At 41.2% G+C, this 13859-nt stretch overlaps 1 protein-coding gene across 4 annotated transcripts in view; it reads right to left on the reverse strand.

Annotated features, from left to right (window-relative positions):
- TRA2A (transformer 2 alpha homolog (Drosophila)) overlaps positions 1 to 13548 on the reverse strand; it is a 30897-nt gene extending 17349 nt beyond the window's left edge. Inside the window, exons 1-4 of one of the 4 annotated variants that reach the window (XM_011944200.1) lie at positions 13299 to 13548; positions 12691 to 12780; positions 3329 to 3628; positions 2904 to 3037 (exon numbers count right to left, since the gene is read on the reverse strand). Coding sequence is in view for 1 of the 4 variants with exons in the window: in XM_011944197.1 (XP_011799587.1) it covers positions 2904 to 3037; positions 13299 to 13334 (170 nt within the window). In the remaining 3 variants the exon portion in view is untranslated. The remainder of the gene's footprint in view (positions 1 to 2903; positions 3038 to 3328; positions 3629 to 12690; positions 12781 to 13298) is intronic. The other 3 variants (XM_011944199.1, XM_011944198.1, XM_011944197.1) reach the window with 3 other exon arrangements.
- Positions 13549 to 13859: the final 311 nt, after the last annotated feature.

Genomic DNA, 13859 nt, shown 5'->3' on the forward strand with positions numbered 1-13859 from the left:
CAAAAAAAAAAAAAAACACAAAAATTAGCTGGGCGTAGTGGCCTGCACCTGTCATCCCAGCTACTCAGGAGGCTGAGGCTGGAGAATCACTTGAACCCGGGAGGTGGAGGCTGCAGTGAGCCAAGATCGCGCTACTGCACTCCAGCCTGGGCAACAAGAGCGAAACTCCATCTCAAAAAACAAACAAACAAACAAAATCCTTTTTGATTTTCTGCTACTTTCTCCATATAGTTCTTTGTCGCCCAGGCTGGAGTGTAGTGGTGTGATCTCAGCTCACTGCAGCCTCTCTTTCCCGGGCTCAAGAAATTCTCCCACCTCAGCTTCCTGGAGAGCTGCACCACCATGCCTGGCTAATTTTTATTTTGTGCTCCCAAAGTACTGGGGTTATAGGAATAAGGCACCACACTCAGCCTAAGCCTCTACTTATTGATACTTTCTATAACATCTCACTTGTCTACTGCTGCTTTTCTAGTTCATCTCCTCTAATTCCCAGTTGCTTGCAGTCCTTTCTTTTTTTTTTTTTTTTGAGATGGAGTCTCGCTCTGTTGCCCAGGCTGGAGTGCAGTGGCCGGATCTCAGCTCACTGCAAGCTCCGCCTTTCGGGTTCACGCCATTCTCCTGTCTCAGCCTCCCGAGTAGCTGGGACTATAGGCGCCCGCCACCTCGCCCAGCTAGTTTTTTTGTATTTTTTAGTAGAGACGGGGTTTCACCGTGTTAGCCAGGATGGTCTCGATCTCCTGACCTCGTGATCCGCCCGTCTCGGCCTCCCAAAGTGCTGGGATTACAGGCTTGAGCCACCGCGCCCGGCCATCAATTATTACTTTTAAACAGCAATGAAAGTGAGACAATAAAACTCTTCCAGCCAGGTGCAGTGGTTCACGCCTGTAATCCCAACACTTTGGGAGGCCAAGGTGGGCAGATCACCTGAGGTCAAGAGTATGAGACCAGCCTGGCCAACATGGTGAAACCCTGTCTCTACTAAAAATACAAAAAATCAGCCAGGCACCTGTGATCCCAGCTACTCGGGAGGCTGAGGCAGGAGAACTGCCTGAACCCGGGAGGTGGAGGCTGCAGTGAGCCGAGATCGTGCCACTGCACTGCAAGCTGGGCAACACAGCAGGACTCCATCTCAAAAAACAAACAAACAAAACCCTTCAAGAGTCTCTACTTTTTTTTTAAATTAGACAGTGACAAATAACATTAAAAAATTAAGAGTAAGGGAATAATGGATATGTGAGTAACTCAATGTTCTCAGGTGACAATCAAATGAAATGAGAGAGGAGAAAAATGTTCTAGGTTGAAGGTGACAAATGCAAAGGCCCTAAGGCAAAAACATGCTTCTTTCTATTTCTATGCTCAAATTCTAGCCCGTGCTATTCTGCACATAATAAATTTAATAACTGAGTAGTAAGTAATCGAGCACCGGGCTAGACCCTTGTTGTAACAGAACACAGCATGGTTGCTAACCCCAAGAAAAGTACAACCTTTTAACTGATTTTTCTGTCTCATGCCCCTTTGCAAGTAGACTGTTCAAAGACGTAAAATCTATCCCTCCACCCAAGAAATGACAATGAAGTAAGCTAACTGGTCAGGCTGTTTTAAAATCTTTTTTTTTTCTTTTGAAGAAAGAGTCTCGGCCGGGTGCAGTGACTCAAGCCTATAATCCCAGCACTTTGGGAGGCCGAGGCAGGCGGATCACCTGAGGTCAGGAGTTCGAGACCCCCCCCCACCATCTCTACTAAAAATACAAAATTAGCCGGGTGTAGTGGCATGTGCCTGTAATCCCAGCTACTAGGGAGGCTGAAGCAGGAGAATTGCTTGAACCTGGGAGGCGGAGGTTGCGGTGAGCTGAGATCGCGCCATTGCACTCCAGCCTGGGAAACAAGAGCAAAATTCCATCTCAAAAAAAAAAAAAAAAAAAAGCGTCACCCAGGGTGGAGTGCAGTGGCGCTATCTCTCGGTTCACTGCAACCTCCACATCCTGGGTTCAAGCGATTCTCCTGCCTAAGCCTCCCAGGTAGCTCGCCACTACGCCCAACTAATTTTTGTATTTTCAGTAGAGGCGGGGTTTCACCATGTTGCCCAGGCTGGTCTCAAACTCCTGACCTCAAGTGATCCACTCACCTCGGCCTCCCAAAGTGCTGGTATTACAGATGTGCACCACTGCACCCAGCCTGTCTTAAAACTTTTTATCCCACCTCAGTACACCTGGGGCATTTGACAGTGAACTTTGCATCGGTTCTGCATCGGTTCACTATAGCGTTTCTGTTGTCCATGGTGGTGGGACCCCGAATCAGATGAGGACTTTTCTGCCCAATTACATGTGACCAGAGCTCTACCGTGGACATAGAGTCAGAATCTTCAGATAAAAATGTAGCTGGAATGTAAATCCTAAAAATGCTTCTCAATCGTTCTGACCAACCAGTGTAACATACACACATCAACTTTCTCTGCACTAAATTACATGTGAGACTCCAGTGTAGAAAACCACCTTTTTGTTGTACAAATATTGTTGGCATAGAAGCCAAACACTAACTATCAAATGCCAAACACACTTAAATCAATGGCTATATACATATAATTTGTATTGGCTGCAACTATCCAATATATTAACTGGGCTAGATGATTTTATTATTAATTTCTTATTTTTCAGAGACAGGGTCTCCCTGGCACCCAGGCTGTGGTACAGTGGTACAGTCAATGCAGCCTGGAACTCCTGGGCTCAAGTCGTACTTCCAAGTCTTTGTCTGGGATATGGTATTCATTTACAAAGAGCAGTCTGAGAAAAACTACTTCGTCATTTTGAGTCTTTTGTGAAATTTCCACACAAAATGCAGCCAACAACCGCTTTGTCCTCAAAAACCCCAGAAGAATATTTTAAGTATTATCTTAAACACACTTACCTGGATTTTGATCTTGATCGAGAATGGGATTCAGAGTGTTTGGAAACCCTTGATGGACTACGAGATCCTGACCTGCTCTCCGATTTTACACGAGCAGGAGTTCCCGTTGGAGATTTTGACTGAGAGCGAGACTCCTAACAAAGAAGACAGTATTACAAATGGCACTGGTCATGTAGATGCCTAACACCTAACATTTAAAGTACCGTAATTATTTATATTGATTGCTCCTGAAAAACAAATGGTTAGGCAACACCCTCCAGAAAAAATTTCAGCTCAATAATAACCCATTGTTAATACTGCTAACTGTCCTCAATAATTCCCTACTTGAACCAGATCACCAATTCTCTATTAACTAAGTAATCATGCAAATTCATCTACAACTTGATCATACAGACACTGGAACATAAACCATACATTTACTTAACCTAGGACCCATTCATTCTTCCAGATTCTTTTAATTCTACTTCACTCTTGCTTTCTACTTCTCTTCATTCTTCATTGAGTTTTTCATTTTTCATACTTCGTGTATTCTTCCCCAATTCAAACAATTCAAAATAGCCTTAAAAAAAATTCAAGTGCTTCTATCTGACCAATCTTCTGTTCAATTTTTTCCCCCATTCAATTTTAATTTTCTGATCTTTAATACTTTTCATTAGCCTTCTTTTATCTTGATTTATCTTCCACATTCTTGGAAAAAACTCTTCAATTTCTTCACGAACATTAACCTTAATGGAAAAAGAACATTTAGTATATTTAAGCACGTGGGGATTATAAAACTCTGCTGGAGTTCAGAATGTTATCTACCAAATGGAAAAGCCAGCAGGTAAAGTGCAAGTAACTAATTTAAAAAAAAAAAACAAAAAACAAAAAACAATTTTATAGTCTTTAAAATTGTTCAAAACTCTAGTTTCTAACAGAGAAGTTACTAAATTTCTCTAAATGTTTTTTAACCATACTCTTCACCCTCCTCCCATGTTTCATTCTAGTTCCTAAAATGTGAGCAATTTTAATATAAATAATTCAAACACAAATCTAACAACTATAATTTCCGCCCACCTGTTAAATTTTCACTATTTTATAATCTGAAGATTCTTAAAACAAGCTTTCACTAAGTTAGAGTAAGCATTCCAGGCTGAAATATTTGTACACACCTATCTAAACTCACCCATAGCACATGTCAAAGTTCAAATAAGTCCAAAAGAAAAAAATCAATAAAATTACAACTTCTTTCAACTTCGACCGCTATCTTTGTTCATTCTGACTTAAAATACGTCCTGAAGACAAACAAGCATACTGAAAAAACTAATAGGCATCAAAGTCTTAAAATTTCCCCATTAGCTTATTAATTTCTGATATATACATTTTTGCAACTATATCACTTTAAAATGCTCTATTATCCATGAAATACCATAATGTGCAAGAAGGTATAAAATGTGTATCATGGTCTTTATCTTTGATTCCACCTGTTTTGTACAGTTTTTACATAATTTATGCATTTATGTATACCGGCACTCCCTTCAGTGACTATATCCTATATCCAAAAAGTGATGAGTTTCTGAAAAAATTGGATGTAAATCAAAGCATTCCAAATAAAATAACTTACTGATCATAAGCTTTTTTTTTTTTTTATAACAGATACGAGGCACTCATGATCAAAACAGGATAGACAGCTTGGTTTCTGTCCAGTTAAGCCTTGATTATCAGTGTAAATAATTATCTCAATTTTACAGAAGTAATTTCACACCAATTTATTTATGCCTTAAGACTATCACACAACTCAAACAGCTTTCTGAAAATGTTTCCTTTGCTTCAAGTTTAATGTCAAGACTTATTTATCAAAACTGAAATACACAGCTAACCTTTCCGCTCAATACCAACCTTTCCCATTTAGCTACCTACAAGTCTTTCACTGCATCTCAGATACTCTAAACTACTGAACAGATGTCTGCAGCAGGCACAGCAATCTGGGCTTTTTCAGTCACTGAAACTATGAAAACAGCATATTCAGTATCTTATAAAAAAAAAGGCATGGCTAATTTGCCTGTAATTTAAGTTTCACAGACTGGTTCATTAACCAAACAGATAAGAGTATCTCATATTCCCCTCTTCTCTCTTGGTTTTCCTTTCTACAAAATAGACCTTATGATATAACATTCATTTATGCTACTGTTGAATAGCAATAGCTGGATTACCATCTACGAAAGCTGCTACTGTCCTTCTTATATATACACAGGAGGCTTTCCTCTGTAAAACACTACAACCCTTTAATTTTACTAGGATGGAAATAAAAACCTTTTATTAAAGTAAACAAGATAATTCAGTAACATCTTAAAATTCAAATTTTAAATCCGTTTTGGAGTAGCAGCAAAGCATTACGGTATGACAGAATGTCTTTTTAAGAGACGTTAGCTTATTTATTTTGAGATGGAGGAGTCTCATTCTGTCACCCAGGCTGGAGTGTAGTGGTGCCATCTAAGCTCACTGCAACCTCCACCTCCTGGGTTCAAGTGATTCTCCTGCCTCAGCCTCCTGAGTAGCTGGAATTACAGGCATGCACCACCTTGCCCGGTTAATTTTTGTATTTTTAGGAGAGAGGGGATTTTCCCATGTTGGCCAGGCTGGTCTCAAACTCCTGACCTCTGGTGATCGGCCCGCCTTGGCCACCCAAAGTGCTGGGATTACAGGTGTGAGCCACCATGCCCGGTCAACATTAGATTTATTTTAAAAGAAGCCTTGCTTTTTATTATCAAAGGTGTCACAAATACCTAACCTCCTTTGTTGTCTGCCCTTCTCTCTCTTTATCTCAGAGGAAATCTCAAGTCTCCATAAATTTCTTCATGGAAACATCTAAGTTTAAAACAGTCCTCTTCTTTCTAGCTACAAAGTTGTCACCATGATTTTAACTTTTTTTTTGAGATGGAGTCTCGCTCTGTAGCCCAGGCTGGAGTGCAGTGGCATGTGATCTCAGCTCCGCCTCCCAGGTTCAAGCGATTCTCCTGCCTTAGCCTCCTGGGTAGCTCGGATTACAGGTGCGCACCACCACACCCAGCTAATTTTTGTGTTTTTAATAGAGACAGGGTTTCACCATGTTGGCCAGGCTGGTCTCAATCTCCTGACCCCTTGATCTGCCTGTCTTGGCCTCCCAAAGTGCTGGGATTACAGGCGTGAGCCACCACATCCAGCTTCATTTTAACTTTCAAAAACAACTTACACACTTATATTAACAAATCAGTCAGTAACACTGTTAGTAAACTTAACTGGAAGAATAAACTGCCAAGTATATAATTATTTAGAAATAAAGTAACATTTCTCAAAAGCTGTTACCAAATAAATGTCACTTTCATGGAACTCTACATTAGGAATCAGGCTATAAGAAGTCCTTTATATAAAGAGGATAAATGCTAGGCTAATCCTTTTCTCCCTGACTTGTCTTCATTATGAAACAATTTCAACTTTTTCTCAAAGAAATTCATAAAACTATCCATAATTTGGAAAATGAATTGAAATTGCAAACAAAAAAAAAATTGCTAGGAATGGGTGGTATCTGCCCTATTTCACTAGACTACTTGTTCTTAAAGCTGTCCAGTCAAGGAATCCTACATTTCCTCAGTAATCTGGCTCCTGCATCCAATAACCATTAAAAATACACTGCCCGGTTGAAATGGGCAGATTAATAACTCAACTGGTATCATGAATTTTAACAGAAATCTTAAATAGGCCTCCAGTCTATCTTACACGTTATAAAGCAGAAGCCAGGCAGAAAAGTTCTTCTAACAGCACAATCTGCTTAAACAGGTTTTTGTTTTGATGTTTATTTGCTTGTTTGGTCTTTCTGTGTCACCCAGGCTGGAGTGCAATGGCACAATCTTCTCATTGCAACCTCCACCTCCTGGGTTGAAGCAATTCTGCCTCAGCCTCCCGGGTAGCTGGGAGTACAGGCACCCGACACCGTACCCGGCTAACTTTTGTATTTTATTTTAGTAGAGACGGGGTTTCACCACATTGGCCAGGCTGGCCTCGAACTCCTGATCTCAAGTGATCCACCTGCCTCAGCCTCACAAAGTGCCGGGATTACAGGCATGAGCCACCGCACCTGGCCTGCTTGATTAAACTATTCTTTATTATCAAGATGCCCCTGCTGTTGGTTGAAGGAAATGGCCAAAAATTAAAAGGAGGGAACTAACACTAAGAAAGTATTATAGTGTATCCAATACAAGCTGATCAAGAATTGTCTGTGTTAAAACAGAGTTGTATTTTACACACTGAATAACCACAATAACCACGTACTATTCTTTAACCAGGAAAAGGGTTATTATATACATGTACATACTGTTGAGGAACATGAACAATTCCTACAGCAAACAATAATTGCAGTCTTTTAATATAGCCTGTATCATACTATAAAAAGAAATTCCAATACAATATATATATGTGCTATCCATTAAAATAAAGAAACTATTAAACGCTATACTGTAACTTACTCTAACATTAAGGCCAGGCAAATTCTATGCCATTTAATAGTGCCAAATTTACTCAAGTCCAAGTCTATGAGTATAATAAGCTTGTAAAACAAACTTACTCAAAATGTGTTTTCCTGCTGCTTTATGACATTGGAGCTCTATTTCCAGAGATACACACTAGTGCATTCAGGAAAATCACAAGTACCCAAAACAAAGGGAAATGTACCTAAATTATCCAAATACCTTACAATATTCATCTTACTGCTTACTAAAGAACTTCTTCAAGGCTTGTAAAAAACCTGTATTTACTCAACCTCAGCCTATAGAAAGAACAGTTCTGCTTCCTTCCTCTTGGGTATGGTAGAATACTTATACAGACCCCATGAAGTTAAAGCAACACTTCCATTCTCTCCTTAAACCATAACTGCTATTAGAACAAATCCCTTAAAAAGAAGATAGTGACTGCTCATATTAGTTAAATTTAAACATAATTTCCCCTCTTTTAAATGCAGCATGCCTATATGCTGCATTCTGAAGTCAATGTGGTCTTTATCTGCAAAGACTCAAACATATTCTAATACTGTACGTTTGCTTATTCTGTGAAGTTCAGAATAGTCTTATAAATGATTTAGTAACTGACCCACACATATAATCAAATTTAAACTCATACCATAATTGTGAAATTACCTGTAAAGTTTACAATATTTTGTACAGATTTTAAATGTGGTTCATAAGTCTCCTAGCTTATATATCATGATCAACTGTAACGTTCAAAAAGCTAATGTATAAGTGGCAATTTCAAAGGTAGAAAAAACAAGTTTGTTTATAAGGACTAATGTGGTTTAACCGTATTAAAAGCCAATAAATAGCAACTAAACCCAAACTACCAAGAACCTGTTACAGCATTCTCTATGTTCTCATCTTCTGGTGTTATACAGTATTTATGAATCTTGGTAAGTCAGATGATAGGGTCCTGGTTTCAAGGAAAAATCACAACTTTTCTTCTACATATTAGTCAGGCCTAGTCATTCCATCTTTGGTCAAAGTCATGGGACAGGAAGGATTATATATAACTATATATACAAGTAACTTAAAAGGAGGGAAGGGAAACCATATTTCCCTTTATTATTCTCCTCTCAACTTTTCTTCAGTATATACAACCTTTCCCTCATCTGGTTGTTACTATCTTTTTTCACCTCCATGCCTGTCTTGCTAAATTTGTGAGGACATATGAACAAATAGCAATCAGTTTTAATTCATTAGCACGTGAATACACATCTTTTAGTTATCTAATGAATGAGCACCCACTGATACTATCAAAGAAAGTTTTCTGTCAAGTTCTAAGAAACTATTATACTGATTATTGATGATATTTCACACTTGTTATGCTACATCGTAGGTTAGAGTTTGGTGGATTTAAAAAATTAAGCCCACCAAGTGTTTTCCAAACCACACATCCCTAAATATTTGAAACCGTGGACATTCCTTCAGATCTCAAGGTTCTATATTCCACTTAATGAGTGGTACAAAGTATAAGCCTCTATGACAGAACTGTAAAATTAGTTATGCACTGTGGGTATAATTACTTGTGCTGCTCCTTTTCAAAATCTTGCCATCTACTTATATTGAGCAGATCAGCATCCTTCAGTGAAGGAACCTCAAATATAAAAATTCGAGATTTAAATTTTTTTTTAAGTTTATATTTCTTTGCTTAAATGGAAGGGGGGAGGAGAACAACTGAAAGCATTAAAATCAGATGATAGTATTTAAATTTAGGAAAACAGATTAAACCCAAGACTCTCTTAGGTTAACACTCCCTACTATAAGAAAGCAAGCTTTACCCTTATGTAAGGTCAATTTGATGATATATGGAATTAAATTGCTAAAGATGCTGAATAAGCAAAATGCTGACATCTCTCACATTTATCTTAAAATTTCTTTCTTTTTTTTTTTTTTTTTGAGACGGAGTCTCGCTCTGTCGCCCAGGCTGGAGTGCAGTGGCTGGATCTCAGCTCACTGCAAGCTCCGCCTCCCTGGTTCAAGCCATTCTCCTGCCTCAGCCTCCCGAGTAGCTGGGACTACAGGCGCCCACCACATCGCCCGGCTAGTTTTTTGTATTTTTTAGTAGAGACGGGGTTTCACCGTGTTAGCCAGGATGGTCTCGATCTCCTGACCTCGTGATCCGCCTGTCTCGGCCTCCCAAAGTGCTGGGATTACAGGCGTGAACCACCGCCCCTTGTTTTGTTTAAACAAGCCAGTCACAGAGCTGGGTTTTGAATAAGTAGTCATCATCCCTATCATTCTCAGATTTCAGAAAAGGACCCTCCCCCCATTTCTTCTATTCTTTAACAAAAAATCTTTACACACAAAACTTTTAATTCCAAATTGGTACAGATAAATGTTTGCTTTTTTTGAGAGAGAGTCTGGCTCTGTCGCCCAGACTAGAGTGCAGTGATGCAATCTCGGCTCTCTGCCTCCCGGGTTCAAGTGATTCTCCTGCCTCAGCCTCCCGAGTAGCTGGGATTACAGACACACGCCACCACGCCCAGCTAATTTTTGTATTTTTAGTAGAGATGGGATTTCACCATATTGGCCAGGATGGTCTCCATCTCTTGACCTTGTGATCCACCCACCTCAGCCTCCCAAAGTGCTGGGATTACAGGCGTGAACCACCGCCCCTTGTTTTGTTTAAACAAGCCAGTCACAGAGCTGGGTTTTGAATAAGTAGTCATCATCCCTATCATTCTCAGATTTCAGAAAAGGACCCTCCCCCCATTTCTTCTATTCTTTAACAAAAAATCTTTACACACAAAACTTTTAATTCCAAATTGGTACAGATAAATGTTTGCTTTTTTTGAGAGAGAGTCTGGCTCTGTCGCCCAGACTAGAGTGCAGTGATGCAATCTCGGCTCTCTGCCTCCCGGGTTTAAGCAATTCTCCCACCTCAGCCTCCTAAGTAGCTAAGATTATAGGCATGAGCCACCCCGCCCGGCCTGTAGGAGTCTCTCAAAAATATCACAGCTACTCAAGAAGCCAAAACAAATCCTGAAAGGAGGCAAGAATAAACGGTATTTTTCCTCTTCAACTGTAGAAAACATAAATAACTCTCTAATTACAAGATAGGTCTCTAACAATAAGGAATCATTAACCTCTATTATCAACACTGGGCTGTTGTATGAAAATTGCACATTTTTATAAAGTACAATTCTTAAAATTTTAGGGGGAGAGGTGTAAAATGTTAAGAAAAGATTTCCATTGCCCTTAATTTCTATGAAGGGCATTAACAGGTTTTGAGCTCAAAATCCCAATTTTGGTTGAAGCTGTATTGAGGCAAACAACTCATTACTTTTATCAAGACACGTGAAAGCCACTGCTTAAGTGCTACCTTCACTCCCAGCTCCAAAGGACATCTCCACTTAAAATTGCTTTAATGGACCTATGTATTTATTTATTTTTGAGATAAAAGTCTCGCTCTGTTGCCCAGGCTGGAGTGCAGTGGCGCAATTCCGCCTCCCAGGTTCAAGTAATTCTCCTGCCTCAGCCTCCCAAGTAGCTGGGATTACAGGCGCACGCCACCAAGCCCAGCTAATTTTGTATTTTTAGTAGAGACAGGGTTTCACCACGTTGGGCAGGCTGGTCTCGAACTCCTAACCTCAAGTAATCCACCCGCCTCGGCCTCCCAAATTGTTGGGATTATAGGCGCGAGCCACTGCGCCCAGCCAGAAACGATTTAAAAAGGACATCTCCAGACAAGCTTCTAGCATTGTTCTAATTCTTTAACCAATTACAAATAAAGACAATTATCTCAACCTATAAAAACTAAAAGACAAAACATAAAAAGATACAACAGGTGAGCCTACAAGCACTAGCTGATTTCCACGAAAATACATTTGGGTACCACTTGTGAAAAAAGTATTTCCTATGACCACAAAGGGCCGTAAGGCCCTTTATTTCTATATTAAATAAATCTTTAATGCCTACATGTATTTTAGTTTAAAAGTGGGTGGGAATCTTTTTTTTTTTTTGTGGGGGGGAGACGGGAGTCTCACTCTGTCGCCCAGGCTGGTGGGTGGGAATCTTAACATGTTACTTTCTTAGGAGGGAAAAGTGACAACTGTCGGCAACTTACTCCTTTCCTAGACTTCATGATAAATTAAAAAAAAAAAAGCAAACAAGGTCCCTTTAGTAGTCCTCTTCACTCCCCACAAACCAAACCAAACATCAACCCCCCCACTTTTTTTAATAATGAAAGTTAATTGAAGGAATGTATGAATGGAGAGCAAATTTTCTATCGACAATTACTCAACATTTTCAAAACAAGCAGCACTTTACAACTACTATCATATATGCTTATTGCATGATTTTAGAAAGTTATGTTGGGGCAATCAATATACCATCCTAAAAAATGAGCAAGTTCAATTTTCATTTGTTTCCATGCTCCAAACTTTGTCAAAAAATTCCAATCAAAAGAAAGGCAACTTCTTTAGTCTATTGGGTAACTAGTACAGTCTATTGCTTTAAATCTCTTTCCCCAAAGAGAACTAAAGCCTAAACCGACCTTCTGATTTGACTTTTTGGTTCTAGATCTTTATATCATGAACTCCCAAAAAGGACAAAATTCGCCCTCCAGTACACACCTCAAATGTTTTTGTGTGCTTCCCCTGGTGACTAGAATTTAAACGTCAACACAACAGCCCGGAACGTGTTGCATGGGGCTTTTGTTTTCCTTCCCGAGTTTCACAGGAACTCACTTCTACAATTCCCAATGTAAGGTAAACTTTGGAAATGAAACTCACTGAAAAACGTTCCAGTACATTTAAGCTGGGTATAACGTATTCTTTGTGATGTTTATATTTCTCCGACCCCAAATACATTAATAAAAACTTTCTTCTGAGCCCTCTTCGGTGGGGGATAGGGTGAGAAGAGAAATGGGAGAGGGCCTGTTAATTTTCAGGTCATCTTTTAAGTTACAGAACAGTACATACTGACTAGTTATCTTAATACTGAGCCAATGAATTCGTTCAGTTATGTAAGATTAAAGACAGTTTTTTTTTTTTTTTTTTTTTACCATAAAAAGCTGTAAAGGAGTGGTCAGTTTTTAGATCAAAGGTCAGAGGAAGAAAAGCATTAAAAGTTCAGATATAAAGAAGAGGAAAAAACCCAACATCGAGGAATTAGAAAAATAAGGCGTGAAAGCATTTCCACATTCATTTCGAAGTGAAAGCAAAAGTCGAAGGGACATTAAAGGAAAAGGGCTCCTTGCGTAGTTTTCCCCTCACAGCTCTCGTCTTAAGAACGCTTAAGGGTCGGTGCGGTCGTTGACTAACCACTTCATTAGGCTCGTCCCACCTTCAACCTCAAGGCTTTCGCCTTTATAGACGCAACGCCGCCGGTTCCAACAGAGACGCGGCCGCTCACTGCAATAGAGAGCCAAGGAGACACAGGCCCCAGCTAGTCCCACGCCAGCTTCTCCCCGCCCGGAAAACAGCCCCGCGCACTTTCGACCCCGAGACCCTCTACGATGCTCGGGGTCGCCAGAAATGCCACCGCAGGAAGCACCTACCACTATCCGGACGGAGGGGAGCTCCCTGCCGCCTCCTCCCGCCCAACCGCGACCGGGACCCACACCACGGAGCAGACATAAGGAAGCCTCAGGGGTGGGGAGGAGGACGGGAGCAATGCGGGGGCGGGGAGGGAAGAGGACCCAGAAGTCCAGGTATCAATCAGCCTCCAAAAAAGGGGGAGGGGTGTTATCCGTGGTGTTTGGGGAAGGAGTGGAACCCAGAAGCCATCTTGGGATGGGAGGAAGCAATCGCGATGGCTCCAGAGGTTGCTCCTCGCGGGACTACCCGCAACCCCGCCCGACCGCGCTTGTTCCCGTGAAACCCCGAGCATTGGGCCGCCGCCTAGACGGCTCCCGCGGCTTTGTACTCACTCTGCCCTCGAAGTTGTTCTCCTCTACATCACTCATGTCGACGAGGCGCTCCCCAGAACTAAGTAAGAGACAAGTCTCGGCTCGAGGGATGGCCTAATTAACCCGCTGACTGGACCGTGGGGAAGAGGAAAGAGTCGGCAACCACAGCCGCTCCACTCCACTCCCACTCGGTCGCAAGCTCCGGCAAAATGGCGCCGGCGCCGCCAGAAATCTCCTGGCCTCCTCAGAGCACGACGTAAAGGGGGCGGGCATATCTGTGACGTCACGAGGCCCCACCTCCCGCGAGGCTTTGTACCCGCTGGGCGGGGCGCCAGGTTGGAGGTTGGCGGGTGACCTGCGCTCTCAGCCTGGGCGCCTTGGAATCGCGGTCCCGTGCTGTCCTCCAAACTTCAGACTTCTTCTCGGACGTGTCAACCTCTTTGAAGACTTTTCAGTCACCACCAAGTGGATTCTGATGCAAGGGAACAAAACAATGGAAGGTTTTTTTGTTTATTTTTTGAGTCAGGGTCTCCCTCTGTCACCCGAGCTGGAGTGCAGTGGAGCGTTCACTGCTCACCACAG

The sequence above is a fragment of the Colobus angolensis genome, unplaced genomic scaffold (genome assembly GCF_000951035.1).
Source record: "Colobus angolensis palliatus isolate OR3802 unplaced genomic scaffold, Cang.pa_1.0 Scaffold229, whole genome shotgun sequence".
In the NCBI taxonomy this organism is placed as follows: Eukaryota; Metazoa; Chordata; class Mammalia; order Primates; family Cercopithecidae; genus Colobus; species Colobus angolensis.